Consider the following 20,287-nt stretch of genomic DNA (forward strand, 5'->3'; position numbering starts at 1 on the left):
CTTAAAACAATATTTAGGTTAAGAAATTACTACTTGTAGCCAGTTTCTTTAGTGTATTAAGTTTAGTTTATGTGTTTGCTTTATTTGCTCAGTAATCTACCTTGATCTGTTTGCTATCCCTTATAATCACTTAAATATATCCTTTGTAGTTAATAAACTTGTTTTGTTTTCTAAAACCCAGTTTGTGCAATTCATAACTGGGGTGGGGTGGGAGGGCGGGGAGCTGTGCATATCTTCCTCCACATTGAGGGCGATTTTATGAGCTTAACACTGTACAGATTTCTGTGCAGTGCAAGACAATACAATTTTGGGTTTATGCTCCAGAGGGGGTGTGCACTTGAGCACTGGGCAATCCCCAAATGGAGTCTTCCCACAAAGGGCTGATTTCAGTGTCTGTCTTTTTGTGGAGCTGGGTGTGGCCGTGTGTGTGTGTGTGTGTGTGCTGGAGGAGACTTGAGGGCCTGGCTCAGCAGGACAGGGTGAGCCCAGGCTGGTGGAACCAGCGGGCTGAGCGGGACCCCAGTATATCCGTTGGCATCCCAGAGTGGGGGGTAACCCATCACATCCGCCATATGCAACAGCTATATAAGGCAGGGAGTGACATCATCTGTGGTTCTTCATTCCCCACAAAAGAGGACTCCTGGAAACACCTGAGGAACAAAGCCTGAACTGGGGGAAGTGCTGGACCCAGGCCCAAGGGATTTCTATCCTGTGTATGAAACACCTGGGGTTCCAAGCTGTAAAGCAAGTGCAGCTTGCTCCTTAAGGATCTGCAGTCTGCTTGTATCATTTCTCAGGGTGAGAATCTAATTCATATCCAATCTATCTAGTATATTAAGCTTAGTTTGCATTTTTGTTTGTTTGCTAGGTAATCTGCTTTGATCTGTTTGCTGTCCTTTATAATCACTTAAAATCTATCTTTTGTAGTTAATAAACTTGTTTTGTTTTTAATCTAAATCAGTGAGCCTTGACTGGAGTGGTTGGGGAAAATCTGGTTGGTTATCCACAAGTGTGCATTGTTCTCTTCACATTGAGGGAGAGGCAGACCAGGTATTAAACCCATATACTGGCCAGAATTGACCAGGGCAGGACTGTCCTGCTCTGGGGTCCCAGGCTGGGAAGCTGGTGGTTAGAGAGCCTCTGTGTAACTGCAGCTGGGTGTGTCCCTACCTGTGTGAATGCTGGTGAAAGTGAAGGCTGGAGGGGTTTGCAGCTTGTCATAGCAGTACAGTGTGAGAGGGAGCCCAGGCCATTACAATGGGTCAGGGGGCTCAGTGGTACTCCAGTTCCAGGTGGCATACTGGAGGGAATCCATCACCGGTACTTTGTTTTAAAAAGGATCAGCTTTTTAAAACTGAGCAGAAGCTCAGGGCTGTACACAAAAATGCTTGTGTAGTCAAATGCTTAATTTGTGTGCAATAACCATGCGCTGATCCAGGTTGTGGCCATCTGCCCTTTTGGAAATCAGGACTTAACAGAGTCGACTAAGGTCATACAGGAAATTCCCAGGTGAGCTTGGAATGAACTCAGATTTCCCAACTTCTAGTCACATGACTTCACTGCCAGACCACCCTTCCGCTATGTTACAAACCGCCCCCAGGTCAAGTCGGTGAGGGAAGTCTATCAGTGGTAGCCCTGCAAGAGACCTGGTGATGTCACTCCAAGCCTTCCAGAATTGATGGGCAGGGAACATTTGGGAGGCTGCTCACTGTCGCGAAGGGGGACAAAGACGAAGCAGGTGCTTGCTGTCAGCTAGTAGGGACCATGTCAACTAAATATGTAGCAGAATTATTGGGTCAGAGCCCAAATCCACCACCTCTGCTTCCTCCCCTCTTCTTTCTTCCTTAAATGCTGGGAGGGTGAACAGCATGAATATGAAGCCACCCAGAACACGCCAATATCGTTGATGGCTTATGGGCAATTGTATCATGCATTATCTAATAGACTGTGGGTCACGGGATGTATTAGGATTTGATATCTCCATTCCAATACTCTAGAAATTAAACTGATTGACTTATCCTCAGAAGTTTACTGGTGGTAAATCAACTACAAATGGATTAGAAACACTATCATTTTTCTTGTTTGTTCTCAGCTTGTTCTTCGGGGGGGGTAATAATTCATTACCACATTACAAAAAGTGAGTGGAGGTAATGCAATAGATTCCGCTGTGCATGGATACCACTGAACATCTGGTAATAAGACTGCAGAATCGAGAAGTATATTTAAGAAACCGAAACTGCTGAAGGAATAAATAGACAAGAGAGTGGGATCGCTGTCCTTTAAGAACAACTAACCATTCCTGGCTTTAAAATGTGTAAAAAAAATGGTTTGTTCTGCAGAGGAAATGAGACTGGAAACAGAGGAGCATTTTCTAAATTATATGGTTTTGGTTCTCAGAGAAATTGAGATTGAGAGTGAGAGAAGAGGGTGAGAGAGAATATAAAACCTTCAGTGTTTACTTCAATTCACTGAGTTAATTCCAGGCAGGTTTCCTGTTCTCCAAACCTAGAGCTTGAATAGTTGTATTTGTTTTCCCTTCCCCAAGAAACTAAAAGGCCATTTGATGGCCATTACCTGCCCCCTAGCCAGGCTGCAGATAAATCTGAAAGCTGCAGCCTATTCCCAAGTTTTCACCGTCACTACAGTATCCTCATTTCCTCTTGCTGGACTCAGAAAGTAGTAGACAGATCAACTGGAGATGGGTACCCTAAAAATAGTTGTGAGAAGGACACTGTATCATGTAGTGCAGATGGTTAGTAGAGAGGTCTTTAAATTTGGGTTACAGATTTAGCCTAAACACTTTATTTTGTGACTCGGACTCACATCTGTAGTTAATAGGCAGATTACCCTCATGAAAGATTAAGGAAAGACCTCAAGGCTGCATCTCAGAGAATCTACAGAAAATTGTTAAGTATCCATTGGAAACTGGGATGGAGATCTCACAGAAGTGGGTTTCTGACATTTCTGGTCCTGGTAGAACTACAAAGTGCAGAGGTGAGCAAGGAAATTAGGGGAAAGTTAAAGTCAAACTTCAGAATATTTTGTTTAACTCAGGTTTGGGGTGAAAGTCTGGATGAGGTTACATTAAAATCAGAACCAGTCCTTACCCATGGCACCGATGCATTGGCCAAGTCTGACACCGATATACCAGGCACCCCCAAGTTAATTATTCATTCCATAACCTGAATAATGTAAAGACAATAACTATAATTAAATGACCATTTTAAATTTTATCGTGTTTTTAATTGCCATCTGCAGCTTCCTGGGTGTCTCCTAGCATGAATGTTTTTGCTTTCGCCTTGCTATGTTCTGAGGCCTTGAGTCTCCTAGTGATTATGTGGGGTTTGACTAAAGGGGGGCGCTGAAGGAAGAACCTTCTTTATCTTCTGTTATTTCAATATTCTTTCCCTTTGATGCAGCCTGAAAGACGTGTGCCTGTCTTTGCACTTCAAGAGGCTGATGGTTTTCACAGGTGCATTCTTTTGGTTCCTTTAATTGCCTACAGTGGTGGTCCGCTGTAGAAAAGTTCATTGTTCATATTCTGTAAACCCCGTTGACAAAACATCTGTGATAAAAGTAGGGGTAGGGAGTGATCACTAATGCTGACTAGGAAGGAAGATAGATTTTTTTTCTCCTCACATCTTTTCTATTCCAGAAATTTCAGATTAATTGTTGTGTCCCAAATACAGTTTGATTGTTTTATATGCTGCATCCATTTCTGCCTGTGGCAACGTATCCCATCTGAAAATCAGGATTATGATGTTGGAAGTAAAAAAAGTTTGGTTAACATCATACCAATATCAAGTAGGAATAGAATTAATTGGCTCTGTGTTCCCATATCTAAACACTGGAGCACCCTTCCTCAGATTGAAAGGGGAAGGCAATTGCCTGTCCTGATTTTTTTTTTTTAACTTGTGTCTTAAATATTCCCAATGTTTCGCCATTACAAAGCCACACAGTAGTGAGATATTCCAGTGATGGAGGCTCTGTATATAGATATCCTAGCCTGTTAGGAGCCCATCATTACCTTCAGAACCCCATAACATTTGAACTGTATAGTTATGGCAGGACCATACACACACAGTCCATCCTCCGCTGCCTGCCCCTGTGTCAAAACATTAATATCACTGATGTAAAGGGAAACAACATTTTCTCACGAACAAAAATAACCCAGAAACTTGAGTGAGGATGCTGTTTTTAGACATAACTCCTTCTAAAATCCTGGCTGCTAGACAATATCCTTCAGTTAATGAGGTAGCATATCCTAAGTGATTATGCATGGAATCTGGAGTTGGGAACATTTGATTCTAATCTTGTTGCTAACACTTGCCATATGTCCTTAGGCAGGTCAAGAATATCTACATTTTCCCAAGTTTTCTCTGACTTTTAACGTGCTTCAGTTTTTTGGTGCTCCACTGGTGTCCCTAACAGCCTGGTTTTTCAGAGGTACTAAAGGAGAAAACACATAGAAAGAGATGAATTACTACAGGGTGGCAAGTGGCAAAGACCCGCAGAAGGTCTGGTAATAAGGAGGCTAAGCTGTGAAGAGCTGGAACTAGAAATAAGTCTCTCTAAATGTAGAAGCATAGATGCTGGAACTAAAGGTGCTGGGGGTGCTGCTACACCCCCTGGTTTGAAGTGGTTTCCATTATATACAGGATTTACAGTTTGGTTCAATGACTCTCAGCACCCCCACTATACAAATTGTTCCAGCACCCCTCCATAGAAGCCTTCATTTAAAACTAACTGCAGTGGCAGGGGCAGCAAATGTATTCATTCACTTTTCTTATGCAAATCAGTGATTGGCTACTAGTAGGCACAAAGCGTGAACGTTCAGGTGAGATTTCTCCACACAGTGCTCAGCTAGTAGGCCCAAACCCTTCCTGCCCCTTCTGAGAGTAAAAATAGTCTCTCTTCCTGCACATGCTCACTTTTTCTACCTCTCTCTCCCCCCCCCCCGCCCCCGCCCTTTAAATGTAAAAGAAAGGAGGTATGGTTGTATCCCATGTGGCTCTTCAGAAGTAAAGATGCTCCATTTACCAAGATCATTTGGAGTAATCTCAGCTTTTCAGGGATCCATCTCAGGGGAAATGTGTGGCGTTCTCAGCTCACTACTAATGGCTTTCAAGCTCCTGTGGTTTCATATCCAGTTTAGTAAAGCACTTGGGTGAGTGGTGAGACTTCCATCTCCCATGTCTCAACATCCTCTTCACTTTCCTGACAGGTCTCCATGAACATGAGACTGCTTGGTTACACAGCAGAATTGTCTACCTCCCCATTTCCCAGTCTATCCACCTGGAGAGGCCAGCAGCACTTGTCAACTTAAAAAATAGGAATTGTACCAAATGCCTTGGTAAATAGTAACTAAATAGAATAGAGATCACAGATTGGAGGGAAGGGTGGAGGAGATTGGTGCAAAGACAGTTCAGGATGAGACAACACTGAACCTAAACCCCATCAGTGTGATAGGTGGTGCTGTGCTGGGAAAGGCATCATCTTTTGAGTGAGAAATTCTGTTGAGGGCCTGGCAATTTGTCATTTTAAAATTTTGTACTCCCTTCTGCGTAGTGGCTTTTAGATCCCAGTGGCCTCACTACATTCCAGTCTAGGTAATTGTTTTGCCTGCCTGTATCTCCCATGATAGTTTCAGCTGGGTATAAGATTTTTTCACACCCCCCCCCACCTCCCCCACATCGCACTCTCTGTTGTGTTGCCGTATCCTGGTGACTAGTTACCAGCTTTCACCTCAGAAATAGCTGTTGTTATTCAACGTAAAGTGTTAAATGTGTATTTCTCGGGAAAGTGTTATCTAATGGCTGGAGCAGGAAACTAGGTGTTAGTTCTAAAGTTCTGCGGTGGACTGTGTGTGTTCCTGCACAAGCCACCTCTCTGTGCCTCCATTTATCCCTCTTTAAAATGAGGATAAAGCCTTCCTCACAATGTGGGGATTGAGGCTTCAATGTTTGTAAAGAGCTCTGCAACCAGTCATTGAATACGCTATGGAAGTGCCAAGAATGATTATAAAAAACGGAATACAATAGCAATTACTGTATGAGAGATTTGAAATTCTAAACCATAGTTTTCAGAGCAGCAGCCGTGTTAGTCTGTATCCGCAAAAAGAAAAGGAGTACTTGTGGCACAAGTACTCCTTTTCTTTAAACCATAGTTGCATGCTTTAAATCACCTAGTTTTAGTGTCCTATTTTTAAAGTGCACACGTGTGTTTTAATATATATGAAATGTTCATTTCTGAAGTAGTTATTGCCCCATTGTTAATAGTTACAGATTTTGCAGAGAGACATGTCTCACCGACCATTAGTATGTTCTCTGCTCATACATTAGCAGAAGAGGAGGTGCTTTGTTTGTTGTTCTTCACTTCATAACAAATTCTAGAGGGCATTTCCCCCCTTTTATTTCTCTCTCTCTTTCTAAAACTATTTTGTTTTCCTTATGACTGTTTTTGTTTGTTTGTTTTTTAAAAGAAGTAGTAGTCTTTTTGTGGTTTGAAAATGAGAGAGGGCAGAATTTGTGGGTAAAACATTTTAAATAATGCTCTAATATTAAAAAGCTGCAGATGAAAATTATATGTATTTCACTAATTTTCTCTCCCGCACTCGTACATGTGCACTCTTGAAGCACTGATTGAGGGATGATTAATTAAAACTTTAAAATACCATACAATTTTGAGAAATACCCGCTCAAAAATGTGTGTGTGTATATACCTAGTATACTTACCACCTAATGCATCTCAATCATTCACTCAATCATCCCTCAATCTTTGTGTAAAATACAACTTTACACTCTCACACTCACTTTTTAAAGAGCAGGTTTAGTGGTCAAAGCTATGCTGTAAACATAAATAGGCAACACCTGGTGAAAATTATTCTTACACCTGCATCTTTACCTCAAGCTGAGTGTGTAAAAAGAATAATGAACTTCATTAGGACTTTAGATTACTTCTGTCGTTGTGGTATTCATCTCATAAGTGATACTTATATGACCACTTCTCCTGCCCTTCAACCAATAATTAACCTCTGCTGCAGCTTCTATTAATGTTTCAGGTCCATGGGCCCTTTCAAATAGCCACCATTTAAAAAGAAAAAAATTGCCAGAGGAATGTTTCCTATATTCACGCCAAACTTGCACTGGCCTAAGGTACAGAAATATATAGTTCTATACCCATGACATGTTTAAGGTGTGATAACATGTGACCCATTAGGGCTAGAAATGTCTGAAAGGGAGATTCCTAACTGTCCAGTGTGGATACACAGCAGTTCATTTATTGTATGGTATCTATTATAATTTTATAGCATGTATCCTTAGCATTAGGTGCTAGTACTGGTTCTGGAAGGTCCTGTTATATTGGACATTAAAATAATGATATTAATGTGTATTTGAAAAAAAAAAGTACGAGATTCTAAAACATTACTTTCAATATTTATCCTCTTTCTCTGAGAAATTTCCCAGTAGTGAGGGATTTAGGAATTAAAGTAGCCTGGTTTTACAGATGGAGGAACACAAAAAAGTTAGTCTCACCCAGTCAAGCTGTATTTCTAAAATAGCTGTTCTTATAAACATGTAGTGCATGAAGAATGTGTGGTGGTATGGTGAGATGTTACCCTAATAACTCATTCAAGGCTTTGGCAATAGGGCATAGGAGTAGACTAGACCAAGTGTCTGAGTGCCTCCCAAGCATTTAAAAAGAGAGAACAGTAGCACTGGTGAAGTGCAGTGGTGTTTCCAAACTCATTCTCATAAACCTCCATACTGTACCCTCATGTTCTCATTCCCTGTGCAGGGAGGATGTGCACTGGTTAGGGCATTAGCTTAGGACATGAGAGAACTGGGTTCAGTTACTGCCCCACCTCAGATCTCTTGGGCAGGACATTTACTCTCTCTGTGCCTCAGTTCCCCGTCTGCAGAACAGCAAGAATAGCACTTTTTCCTACCTCACGGGGGTGTTCTGAGGACAAATTCATTAAAGATAGCCAGGTGCTCAGCTACTATAGCAAGTTGGGCCATAAGTACTATAGATAATGCACACTGAGAAATCCACAGTTGCCTGCCTCCTTTAAAGCCCTTTCATTTCTTTCATTTGTTGCACAGATCCAGTCCATGGACCGCAGAGTGTGGAAGTCGTTGACATTCGCTCCCGGCAGCTGACCTTGCAATGGGAGCCCTTTGGTTATGCGGTGACCCGTTGCCACAGCTACAACCTAACAGTCCAGTACCAGTATGTGTTTAACCAGCAGAAGTACGAGGCAGAGGAACTCATCCAGACATCCTCACATTATACCTTGCGAGGCCTTCGGCCCTTCATGACCATCCGGTTGAGGCTAGCACTTTCTAATCCAGAGGGCAAAATGGAAAGCGAGGAGCTGGTAGTACAGACTGAAGAGGATGGTAAGAAAAAAAAAATTTCCCCCCATGGTTCAAAGTTCTAAGTAACTGTTCGGGGGTGTGGGGGGGAAATGACTTCGTAAAAATGGCATTGTGGGCTTGGAGGTGGTGTCTCACGAACTCCGTATCGTATTTCCTTGGGCTGCAATTAAAATAGGGATTATATATACTTACCTATTTTTCACGGCATGGATAATGTCTGTAAAGCACTGTGAAGCCACAAGTAACATTCATGTCTGTCAGTCAACAGCAAAGGACCCAGTTCTGGGGAGTGTTGGGTGCTAAGCTCCCAGTGCTGCACCCCCCCGTTCCCCCTCAACCCCCTGAGACAAACTTCTCCAGTCCCATAGCTTATTTTATTTATTGTAGGGGAAGCTGGTTAATCTAATAGCTCCAATTAGAAATGTGTGCTGCAGTGCCAAAGACTCAGTGTTCAAACCCTGCTGATACCTGTTCTTGTTATGAGTTTACATAACAGAATTTTACTGTCTTCCCTTAAAAAAACAAACAAACAAACAAAAATACACCCTAGGAAATTACATACCAAATGTGATAAAGAACGTTATTTAGGTTGTAGAGTCAGGCACTCAAGGTAGCAAATTTGAAATTTATGGTTGCATGTCCAACCTTAATTCTGCCACATGGTGGATATGCATTATAATGCAGCCGTTAATTAGAGGAGCACATGCTGTCTTTTCGACAGGGGTCTGCCCTCATTCAGTGCACAGGCTGGAGGCGTAGGGGACCAGAATGAAGTTTGCATAGGCAACTGCAATTCTGACACTTGCAAACTTTTGAGTGTTTAACTTTCCAACCTAAATAACATTTTAATATGACTTTTTGTACATAAATTAATTTCCAGAATGAAACTTTTTCCATAATTCTGGACATTCCAGGTCACAGAGTGTCCTAATATATCATGTACACATATTATGCTAAATTAATGAGGTCAGATTCTGCCACTCTTGTTCCATAAGAAGTGCTTTGAGGATGTATTATTATTTATTAATATTTGTATTATCGTGTCACTTAGGTAGAATGACCAGATGTCCCCATTTTATAGGGACAGTCCAGATATTCAGGACTTTTACTTATATAGGTGCCTATTACCCCTCCCCCGTCCCGATTTTTCACACTTGCTATCTGGTCACCCTACGCTTAGGTGTCCCAGGACCCTAATGTGTGAGACTCTCTACAAACACAGAACAAAAAAGACAAGAAGCAAGATACAAGAAAACAATGAGACAGTATTGGTCAGCATGGGAAGCAGTGTTCTCAGCACACCAGCAACCAGTCATTGTCTAGCCTTTTTGTAGGCCTCAGAGCAAAAGAGAATTTGAAAGTGGATAATGTTGTAGTGTTGTGGTTGTTTACAGGGAGCTTTTTCCAAGCATGAGGGGCAGCATGGGAGAAAACACAAAGGTGCTTGTTTTGAACATTTAATGTGGGCAACGGAGACTGACATCATGGGCCAATCAGAGGCAGGAGTAGGGTTGCCAGGTGACTGGTTTTTGACTGGAACACCTGATTGAAAAGGGACCCTCGTGACTCCGGTCAGCACCGCTGACCGGGCCATTAGAAGTCCAGTCGATGGCACAGCAGGGCTAAGGCAGGTTTCCTACCTCTCATGGCTCCGCGCAGCTCCTGGAAGCAACAGTGTGTCCCCCTTCTGCTCGTAAACATAGGGGAAGCCAGGGGGCTCTGCATGCTGCCCTCACCCCAAGCGCCAGCTCCGCCGCTCCCAATGGCCAGGAACCACAGCCAATCGGAGTTGCAGGGGTAGTACATGCAGACGGGGAAGTGTGCAGAGCCACTTGGCCATGCCTCCACGTAGAGCCGGAGTGGGGACATGCTGCTGCTTCCAGGAGCTGCTTGAGGTAAGCGGCACCCAGAGCCTGCACTGCTGACCCCCTCCTGTGCCCCAACCACCTGGCACAGCCCTGATCCCCCTCTTACCCTCTAAACCCTTCGATCCCAGTCCGGAGCACCCTCCTACACCCCAAATCCCTCATCCCAGGCCCCACGCCACAGCTCAATCCCATGCCGGGGCACTCACTCCCCTGCACTCTAAGCCCCTGCCCCCAGCCCAGAGCCCCCTCCTGCGCCCTGAACCCCTCATTTCTGGCCCCACCCCGGAACCTGTATCCCCAGCCCAGAGCCCATACCCTCTGCCTCAGCCTGGAACCCTCTCCCATACTTCGAACTCCTTCGCTCCACCCCACAGCCCACAGACCCCTCCTGTACCTCAAACCCATCATTTACTCTTAGGTTAAAAGCGTCACAGAGAAAACAATAAAATAACCTACCCACATGCTAATAAGCTTATCAGGGATCATCCTCAAATCTACTATGGGGTCTGGCAGGTGATTAGTCCTTTCAAACCCTACAGAGGGGTCTCCATTGTGGTACAACTTCAGAAGAGCCTGAGTTCAGAACTCGCATACTCATGAAAAGTTTAGTCTCTCCTTTGTACAGTGGTAGATGTTCTTTGATCTGGAGTTTCCAGGAACAAGTGATCAGTAGGCAATGGGTTTTCCGGGCATCGCTTCAAAAGGCCTCCCAAGGACCTCCTAGGAAACCCACGTAACACATTGTCCCAAACAGTTCTTTAAAGTTCCTAGCATTTCCCCAAGCTTTCCATTAATCAGTCTCCTTGAAAAGTTATACACAATTCTACAGTGCCATGTAAACAACTGTATTTTTACTACAGTGGATCCCAAAGATATTAAACAATTCAATAAGGTTTAACTTAATTCAGTAAGATTTGTCCAGGATATTGCAGAAAATTGCTCTCTGTCACAAAGCCACCTTAGCTGAGACTCAAACTAAGAGTCCTTATGGGCTGCAGGCATCCACTCTGTCTAATGGGATATAAGGAAGCATCTTTCCCTTGCCTGAGCCATTAGGCACTGCTGAGCTAAATTTCTCTGTGATGAAAGTGGCTCTGGCATTACAGTATATCACAAAGGGAAGTCCAGGAGATGGCGGATCTTTCTATTCATTCAGGGAAATGATCAGAGTTTTTATCAGACAGGGCTGGGAGTGCATTTGGTTAGTTATCTTTCACAGCATTAGAGTTTTGCTTGAGTAGGTGGATTTTTAGTGGCTTTGTAATCGTAATGAAAGATAAATCTTAAATTGTTACTCTGCTGGGGAAATCAGCCTTTCATATTGATAAAGGTGAACAGCCCTGGAGCAGTTCTATGCCAGGGTGCAGTCTAGCTATCTGTGTAGATAGAGTTTTACTGTTGTGTGGGGGAAAAAGGAGGGTACATTAAATTCTCCACTGGATTTTATTATTTGTTGATGTTATAACCAGAAAGTTAGAGCACTGGTGCTATTTAACTCATTCCTCTCCTCCTTTTCCTTGTAGGGTTCTATATAGGGTACATTTCCCTGCACAGACTTGTTAATTCACCATATTTGATGGCACAGTGGTAAATGCACAAGACCTACACTAAAGGAAAATATTATAAACACCCTGTACTGCAGGGTAACCTTAGGGAGAGAATATAGCGGGCCCCTAAAAATGAGGCCTTAGGGAGAGAATATAGCGGGGCTTAGGGAGAGAATATAGCAGGCCCCTAAAAATGAGCACCCTAAGATATTGTTCATTCCATCTCTATTGCTCCTGGACAGAGGTTATGGGCTGTGGGGTTGGTCAGTAAGTCTGGGAGATCAGTGGATCTTTGAAAAGGTATTGGGAGAAGGGGAGGTTACATGTTGAAAACAATTTCTGATGAAGACCATGCAAGTGTTCTATCTTCTCTAATTCTTCCAGGCCCCCCTTCCCCGGGTGAAATAGGTTTTTTTCCTAAAAGGGAAAACCCTGCTCCCTCCTCTGAATGTGGCACTCATCAAATGCATTGGAACCAGCATTGTTCTGCTGCACAGGCAGGAAGAGTTATTGAAACCAGGCAGGGGTATATACCTCCTGGATGGAGCACAATTCTGTGAGTCTGATCTCTGTCCTGTCCTACAAGGATTTTGAGGTATGGGGCAGAAGCAGGGGAAGCATTGGAGCAGGTGTGATAGATCCATCACTGTGCAATTGCACTAGTCATTGCCTCGTACGATAAAGAGGTATAGCTACTGTGGAAGCTATCATAACCTCAGAGCTTCAGTGGGAACTGTGGAGTGGTTTGGCAGAGCTGGTCTATGATACCAAAGAGTGTTTCTTGGGCTCTGCGCTGATCTCCAGGAATTTAACGAAAGTGCACAAATGAAGAATCCAAGGGGCTACGCGTGTGTCTTATTGGTGTCTGAGCCATAATCCTATCTAATATGTGGTAAACTCTGGACATAATATGTAGTCTCACGCTGCATACTCTCACAGCTGTATGTCAAAACAGAACTTGGCCCTAAATGTCTTCAGTTTACCCCCTCATTTCTGGAGACTATCTCTCCTCAATCTCCTGACCATTTGTGCCCACTGAACACTTTGTAATCTTGAGGAGACAATCCTTTCTCCTATAAGTCCTGTATTTTTGCCTATCTACTGTTTATGCAAGATACTAACACTGTTTTGTGTCTGTTAGCCTCAAGCATGCTGAAGAACCAACTTGTCCAGAGATGGCACACTTATTTCAAAGTTCCTTGTTCGAGGTTTTCAGGAGAACTTGCAATATTCCTTCATACTTTCTTCCATTTAGTAAAATGGAGCTCTTGTGAGGTTCTTTCCATCAGTCAGTGTTGACTCAGATAGTACTTTTTAAAAAAATGTTCATGTCCCCTGCTCTCCCTTCCACTGAGTGTTAGTAAAACATCTGGTCTAGGGGAGTCTAATCTCTCAAACACATGCCACCCCCCCTCCACCAATATGCCCACTTAAATGAGCCAAAATGTGATAAAACTAAACTGGAGGTGTCATAGCCTTTCATGTGATACTGCCTAGAGAGAAATGTGGTGAGAGCAACCTTGTGGCCAGATACTAGAGTGGATTTCCTCAGTTGTCCGTCTCCCACCAGTTGGTTGGACAAACTGTACAGCTTTTCAACCTGAGCAGCTTAATAGAAAGTTACTTCTCACATTTGGATGCTGTTATTGCTACTTTGGTGTGTAATGCAGGAACTCATGTGCTTGCATACCTAGTTGAGTCTCCAGGTTTGGGATTTGGACATACTACTGAAGTGGCCATGGCTGCCAATTGGCCTTACTTTGTTTACCCTCTTTAGCAGTGTCATGATTTAAGTATAAGAAGTCATAATCAATAGGCTGCAGCTTTGCAATGTGAGCCAAATGGGAATCTCTCTCCTGGCAAATCTTACTCTTGAATATGGCAAATCTTAATCTTCCTTCTGGGGAATCTTCACCACAGAAGAAAAGAGTGACTCTTGAATGTGTTCTGCATTGCCTGGCTGTCATTGGTAGATGCATTACTTATACATCAAGCTGAAGACAGTTTAATTTTTCTGAAGCCAGAGCTGATCCTTAAATACTGACTGTAGCAAAAAATAAAACAAAATGAAAACACTTCCTGTTGCTGATACGCAAACAAAGATGTCCATCAGTTAAAGAAGAGAAAGATACAGCTGTGCAATACCAGTCCTTCATACTGGGCATTTCCTTCCATCATAGCTTCACTCAGTGATTGGAAAGTGCCTAGTTTAATTATAAGTCAATGTCCAAAAGACAAGGAAGATTGTAATAGTTAGCAGTGTGCCTGTAAATACATTTTAAGAATAAAATTATGAAGCGAATAACTTTATTCCTAGAACTCAACCAGAAAGTGCACACAGAGCAAAAGGGGAAGAAAAGGAACCCATTAAAGAATTGTTTGTGACAATGATGGACGATTACCTAAGACAGGAAACAGGAGATAAGATAGGGAATAAAATTATCCAAAAGGCTGGGAAGAAAAGGAAAATATTTGGCTTAGCTTATTTACATACATCTTAAAGGAGGTCTTCATGGCTCAATCTCTAGTTATTTTATGTTGGTTTTGCTTGTACACAAAACAGAACTCTTATGCTATTTTAAACTCAGTGTCATACCAAAACAAAGCATGAATCCTGTTATACCTGATGCTTTAAACACAAATCCATTACACTTTTGAGACAAATAACTTAGGCAAATCTTACATAAAAAAATATTTTCTGACACTGTCATCTAAGGTTTAAGACAATGTGCTGTTGAAGTAAAGCTTACAAGGTTAGATCAGTATGTGTTGACCCAGCAACAACAGTAGATGTGTTTATTGGTGTGCCTCCTGAATTATGGGTCACCTAGTCCAGTAAGTAGAGTACCAGACTGTGTTTTGTTCTCAGCTCCATCACTGATTTTCCGTGTGACTCAAAGCAAGTCATTCAGCTTCCAATTCTGCAGTGGACCCATGTGAGCAGTATTGAGATCTAAGCATATTTGTTTCTCAGTTACCACTTCTGTGAAGTGGGGATAATACTTTTTAATCACTTCTGTAGAGAGGGGTTTGGTGAAAGTACTTTGTAAGAGCAAAATATTACTACAATAGAACCTCAGAGTTACAAACACCAGTTACAAACTGACAAGTCAACCACATACCTCATTGGAACCAGAAGTACTACACAATCAGGAAGCAGCAGAGACAAACAAAAAAACAAACACAGTACAGTACTGTGTTAAAAGTAAACTACTACAAAAATAAAGGGAAAGCAGCATTTTTATTCCACATAGTAAAGTTTCAAAGCTATATTAAATCAATGTTCAGTTGTAAACTTTTGAAAGAACCATAACATTTTGTTGAGAGTTATGAACATTTCAGAGTTTCGAACAACCTCTGAGGTGTTTGTAACTCCGAGGTTCTATGTATTTTGACTGTATGACACAAGTTGCTATATTTGAGGCTATGTTAAATCATGCACACTTGTTCAATTTCTTTTTATTTAAGGAATGTATTTTTATTATCTTAATATGTAAAAGGAATGCAATAAGTTGGAAAATAAAAAATACACATTTTACAACAAAATGAAATATCTATAGATACCTGAATATGTGATAAATGGTAAAATTATAAATGCATAATTGCTTGGTAATAGAAGTAGGCAATTTCTTGCATGATCATGTTGGTGATGGGGAAATCTGGGGTGTGTGCAGATATACAAACAGAGCACTAGCTGGTAATACATTAAGTAGCTTTTTGTATCTTCTATAATCTCTGATTCTGTAATAAATACTCTCAATAAGTTGCCTTTGTCATGTGGGTGGAACTAGGTATGGTGGATCACTGAAACATTGGAAGATAGCAGCGTCTTTCCATGAGTGTGTGTTTGTTGTTAATATTCAGTACTTGAGTTTTCATGTTTGGATCCCCAGGTCAAGAATGGACCAATAGTAATGGGTACTAATACCTTTTTAAATGTTCCCGTTTGGCCCAGAGTGTATGTTTTCTCAGCTCTAGAGCACCAGCCATTGCTGGAAGACTTCAGCCTCTCTGGCAGTACACATGTGACTGTTGTGGAGAGTTACTGACTTTCCACTCTTTTCCTTTACAGTTCCTGGGCCTGTTCCCCTAGAATCTATCCAAGGAGGACCCTTTGAAGAAAAAATCTATGTTCAGTGGAAGCCTCCAAATGAGACCAATGGTATCATTACACTCTATGAGGTAAGGAGAACAGATTGCTGTGAAAGAGTATCTATCAGAGGACCTGTTCCATATGTGTGCAAGTGTAATGGTCAGCATAGCCATGATGTTTCAGAGATTTCAGTAGGTGTTTAAAGGAGGCCTAAATAAAATAGGTGAGAATCTTCATGGTACCTTGCTGCTGCCACTGAAATCTCGTAAATAGCTCCACTTTAAATCACATCCAAATGTGACCCTTAACTATCTCCATTGCCCCACATCCAGGTCATCACAAATTCTGCCATTTATTGCTCTACACCATTTCCAAGATATACTTTCCTTCCTTTCTGTCCCTAGAGCTATAATGCTTTCAGGCTTTCGTTATCTCCCATCTTGAATACTGCAGCCACTTCTTTTCTCTGCCATATAGTTTCCTTCCGGTTTTCATAAAAGGCAGCCAATAAGCACCTTCCTTATTAAGTACTCTCACCCTGTCAGCCCACTCATGGAATTTGGTTTAATCCATATGTCTAAAAAAATGTGTTATCCAAAGCTTTAGCTTTGTCTTCATAAGACAATCTTCACCCTGATAGCTTCACTTGTGTGGTATACCTCTATCCTTTGTCTTCAGGAGGTAAACCTGTTGGGGGAGGGGATATGCGTCTTTTGTTTGTGCTGTGCCTAGCATAATGGGTGGGAACAAATAACCTGAGGACAGAACCTATTGAAGGATGTATGCCATTAGTCTGAAATATGGTGCCTCATCTGTTAAGTAGTGGGACAACCTATGACAGAAATAACAATATTCTTCAATATCTTGGACAAACCTTACTGAAATCTTACTGAATTGATTTAGACCTTACTGAAATGAGTTTCATGCCTTTGGGACTCATTTTATTAAAAATTCAATTGTTTATTATGGTGAGATTGTATGTAACTTCTCTAGGAGGAGTAGGTATGCTAATGTAATTCCTCTGGTTATCAGCCTTTTGAAACCACCTCTGGAGAGTTTTGCATATACTAGTTCAAACTGGATTCTCCAAGGACCAACAGACAAAGAGAGGATTTTTTGATAAATAGCCTGGTTTTCAACAGGCTCAGGGCTTTTTTTTTTTCCTGATCCAGCAAATCATCAGGAGGTCCACGGAGGACCCCAGTCCTTAAGGAAGGGTTAGAAGGACCTATACTGACCTTGTGGAGATTGGGTAGCAGGTGGGGATTACTCTCTGGTAAGATTATTAGCATAATTGTAGGTTCCTTTTATTGTTTTAAATATGTTTTTTTTCCTGTAGTTTGTTTACCTTAAGAATAAAATATGCTTCCTGAGAGAGAACTGTGCGCTAAGTTATAACTGAGGGAAGTTATACTATTATTAGAGTCTTTTGCTGGGAATAATATGATGAAGGCAGGGAACTGTTCAACCTGGAAATATCTCAGTCAGAAGGGGGAGAGACATGATTTTCCACCCAAGAGAGATGATGATGTGGGGTGGGGTGGATCCTGAGAATGGGTGCCCTTGGTGACGTGAAGGGGAAATCTAGGTGCAGTTTACTTGGACAGTGACATATCTTTTCCGGAAGTTCTGTGAAAGATGCACTTAGAGTATGGATTTTCAAAGTTAGGCACACAGATGGAGTAAATGTGCAAATGATCAGAATTGTCCATTTGTACATGCAAGAGCTCAGTTTGTGCATTCATTCCTATTAATCACATATGCAAATTAAGGGACAAATTCCTGAATCTTGTTGATCTTTAGTAGGCCATCTTTCCATTTTACCAGTCCTGGAACCAGCCAGGGACTGTTGCAGCCTTTAGCATTATTTAGAGCTGCATATAAACTGCTCTGTGTTATAAAGGCCGGACTGAACCCTTAGTGACTATACTGCACTGTTGCTATACCACTTCCTATCCAGGAATGCCCTGTTAGAGCAGATCTCTATGACCTTTGCACTGCCTGAGAGAGCAGGTTTTGATCTTCTTTGGTATGAGGTTGTGCACCTAACCTATTTGAAAGGAGGCAACTGTGTAACAGACTCTGAACTGACAATCTCATGACTTAAAAGGCTAACCTGTGAGCAAACGCTGCCCTGGAATGTATGAATGTACTGACTGTCACCTTTTGGAGCCCACAAGGCAAGAGACAGAAACAATTTCCAAAATAGTCTCAGTAAATCAATTCAGTACTCAGTAAAAAGGAGGTACTAATAGCATTTGGCTTGTTAAGGCACAATCCAGAGCTGACTTGCAAGCCCTGTGACATCCCCTGCTGCAATCCCACCTGCTTTTGGGAAACTAGAAGTGTAGGGTGGGATCCTAGCTCTCACTTTAAAAAAGAGCGTAAAGCCTCTTTCCTTGCAAAGGTAGCTTTTGAAGGCCTAAACGGATGTAAAACCATTGGTAGGGCTGCAAAGAACAACGGTGGTCTCCATTTCTGAGGCAGGATGCTGAGTGAGCTAAAGGTTGAGCACATAGTTTATATAAATAAATCTGTTGTGTCGGGGTGTATCACAAAGAACTATCCTGCTTATTACTCTAAAATCTTGCTGGCTCTCTTCAGAGTGGAGTGAGATGGAGGGACGGGAACCATTTACAGTTTGGTTTCTTTTTTTGCCGTGGAAGAGCGCACACAATTATTTTGGGGGCAAGCATGCAGGTGATAAACTGTGACACAGCCCAACGGAGTCTATGCAGATTTCCCTTCCATAACATTCCCGCTTCCCCTCAGTTCTGACCAGCAGACCACCTGCTCTCTCGTCCTAATGGACCCCTTGGGAGGCAGTGCCAGTGATGTCAAACAGGATGTTTTTAGAGTGAACAAATGAAGACTAGTTTGAGACCACCGAACTCTTATACATTGCAGCCAAAGCAAGGTCTGTAGTCTGCTGTCCAGAGGTTAAATGTGATTTCATAAACTATTATGTCATCTTGCCTCGCATCTATTAAAAATGTAGGTTGAGTTGATACGGTAAAAAGACTGCATATGAAAGAAGTTCCTCTTGATAAATGTGTGCCATTTCAGCCAAGTCCACAACTAGAGCAATGCTCCCAGATGCCTCTATAATAAAAGCAGATTTCAGACGTCTGGGTGTTACAGTGAGGTTGATGCACTAAGCCTTTCACATCTGGAAACCTGATTTTTAGAAGTAACTTGGGTCAAAAAAATAAATTGAGTTTGGTGGCTTTAGCCTAATCTCTGGCGGGGGGTTGTGTATATTGGCAAACTCCTTCACAATTCTCTATGACTAACAATCTCCATTCAGGGAAAGTTATGGACTAAAATAAGCAATAGGGTTGTAGATCACAACTGAGACACATTGGCCAAACTGTGGGGGCTGGGCAAGATTTCACCTCACCTGTCTAGACTGTAGCTCTATGCACCTCACCTGTGTAGACTCTAGCCAGTACTATTATCCCCTTTTTATGAGCTCCAAATGCACATGTTTTGAAAGGTCTTACATGCACACAGGTCTTTACAAGGTCTTACATGCACACAGATAACATATTATATAACAGCCCTTGTTTATGCTGCTTAGGAACTGACCTGGATGGTATAAATTGCAAATTAATTATTTTCTGAGAACACAAATGACCTATAGGAAAGTGAATATAAAAATAAATTGTGGAGTGTAAATGATTTAAAAAAAACCCCTCCTTTTAATTCTTAAAGAGACTTGCTGCTAAACATTACCTGTGGGCACAGCTCATTGAAAGGACCTTATTAATCTGAGTTGCTTTTCTGACTGAGCGACTGCGTAGAGAGCAGTGATGCATCATAACAGTGACTTTGCCTCTTAAGTCAGATCATTTCGTGAATCTCATTGGAGGTGTGCATACACAAATTTCCCTTCCTGATTATGACTCAATGCACATTTGATGGCTGCACCAGTAGGGGGGTCAAGGTGAATTCCAACTGTTCCCCTTCCTCTATTCTCTTCAATAAAGAGGAAACTTCAGCACTAAAACATCCAGAGAATTAAGATGGAACACACAAACATCTCTCTCAGCAGAGATGCTTCCTACTGAGTATGGGGGAATTTGCAAACTGACATGGAGGTATTACCTCAGATAGCCTCATCCTACACAGCCCTCCAAGACAAGTAATCTCAGCATGAATGATGCAGTTGGAGCCAGCGTGGTATAGATATTTGTTTAGTGAGGCTGTCAGAGTATTCTCAATGGTAGATTTCAAGTCGTGGAATTCCATAACACAAGAGATCAATCTAAACCCAGGGCTCTCTGTGTTTAGAGTGAAAATGGAGATACATCCTTTTGATAATGCCCATTTAAATAAAGCACAGTTCTTTGCACATATAGATATATGCCTCACCTTGCTGCCTGAGGAAATTGGATA

At 42.0% G+C, this 20,287-nt stretch overlaps 1 protein-coding gene across 4 annotated transcripts in view; it reads left to right on the plus strand.

The window, feature by feature from the left end:
* PTPRT (protein tyrosine phosphatase receptor type T) overlaps nucleotides 1–20,287 on the plus strand; it is a 716,574-nt gene that overhangs the window by 472,653 nt on the left and 223,634 nt on the right. For all 4 annotated transcript variants that reach the window (XM_037915718.2, XM_043526952.1, XM_043526953.1 and 1 more), the window contains exons 8-9: nucleotides 8,106–8,402; nucleotides 15,869–15,978. In XM_037915718.2, coding sequence (XP_037771646.1) covers nucleotides 8,106–8,402; nucleotides 15,869–15,978 — 407 coding nt within the window. The remainder of the gene's footprint in view (nucleotides 1–8,105; nucleotides 8,403–15,868; nucleotides 15,979–20,287) is intronic.

Source organism: Chelonia mydas, chromosome 13, assembly GCF_015237465.2.
Source record: "Chelonia mydas isolate rCheMyd1 chromosome 13, rCheMyd1.pri.v2, whole genome shotgun sequence".
Taxonomy (NCBI): Eukaryota; Metazoa; Chordata; order Testudines; family Cheloniidae; genus Chelonia; species Chelonia mydas.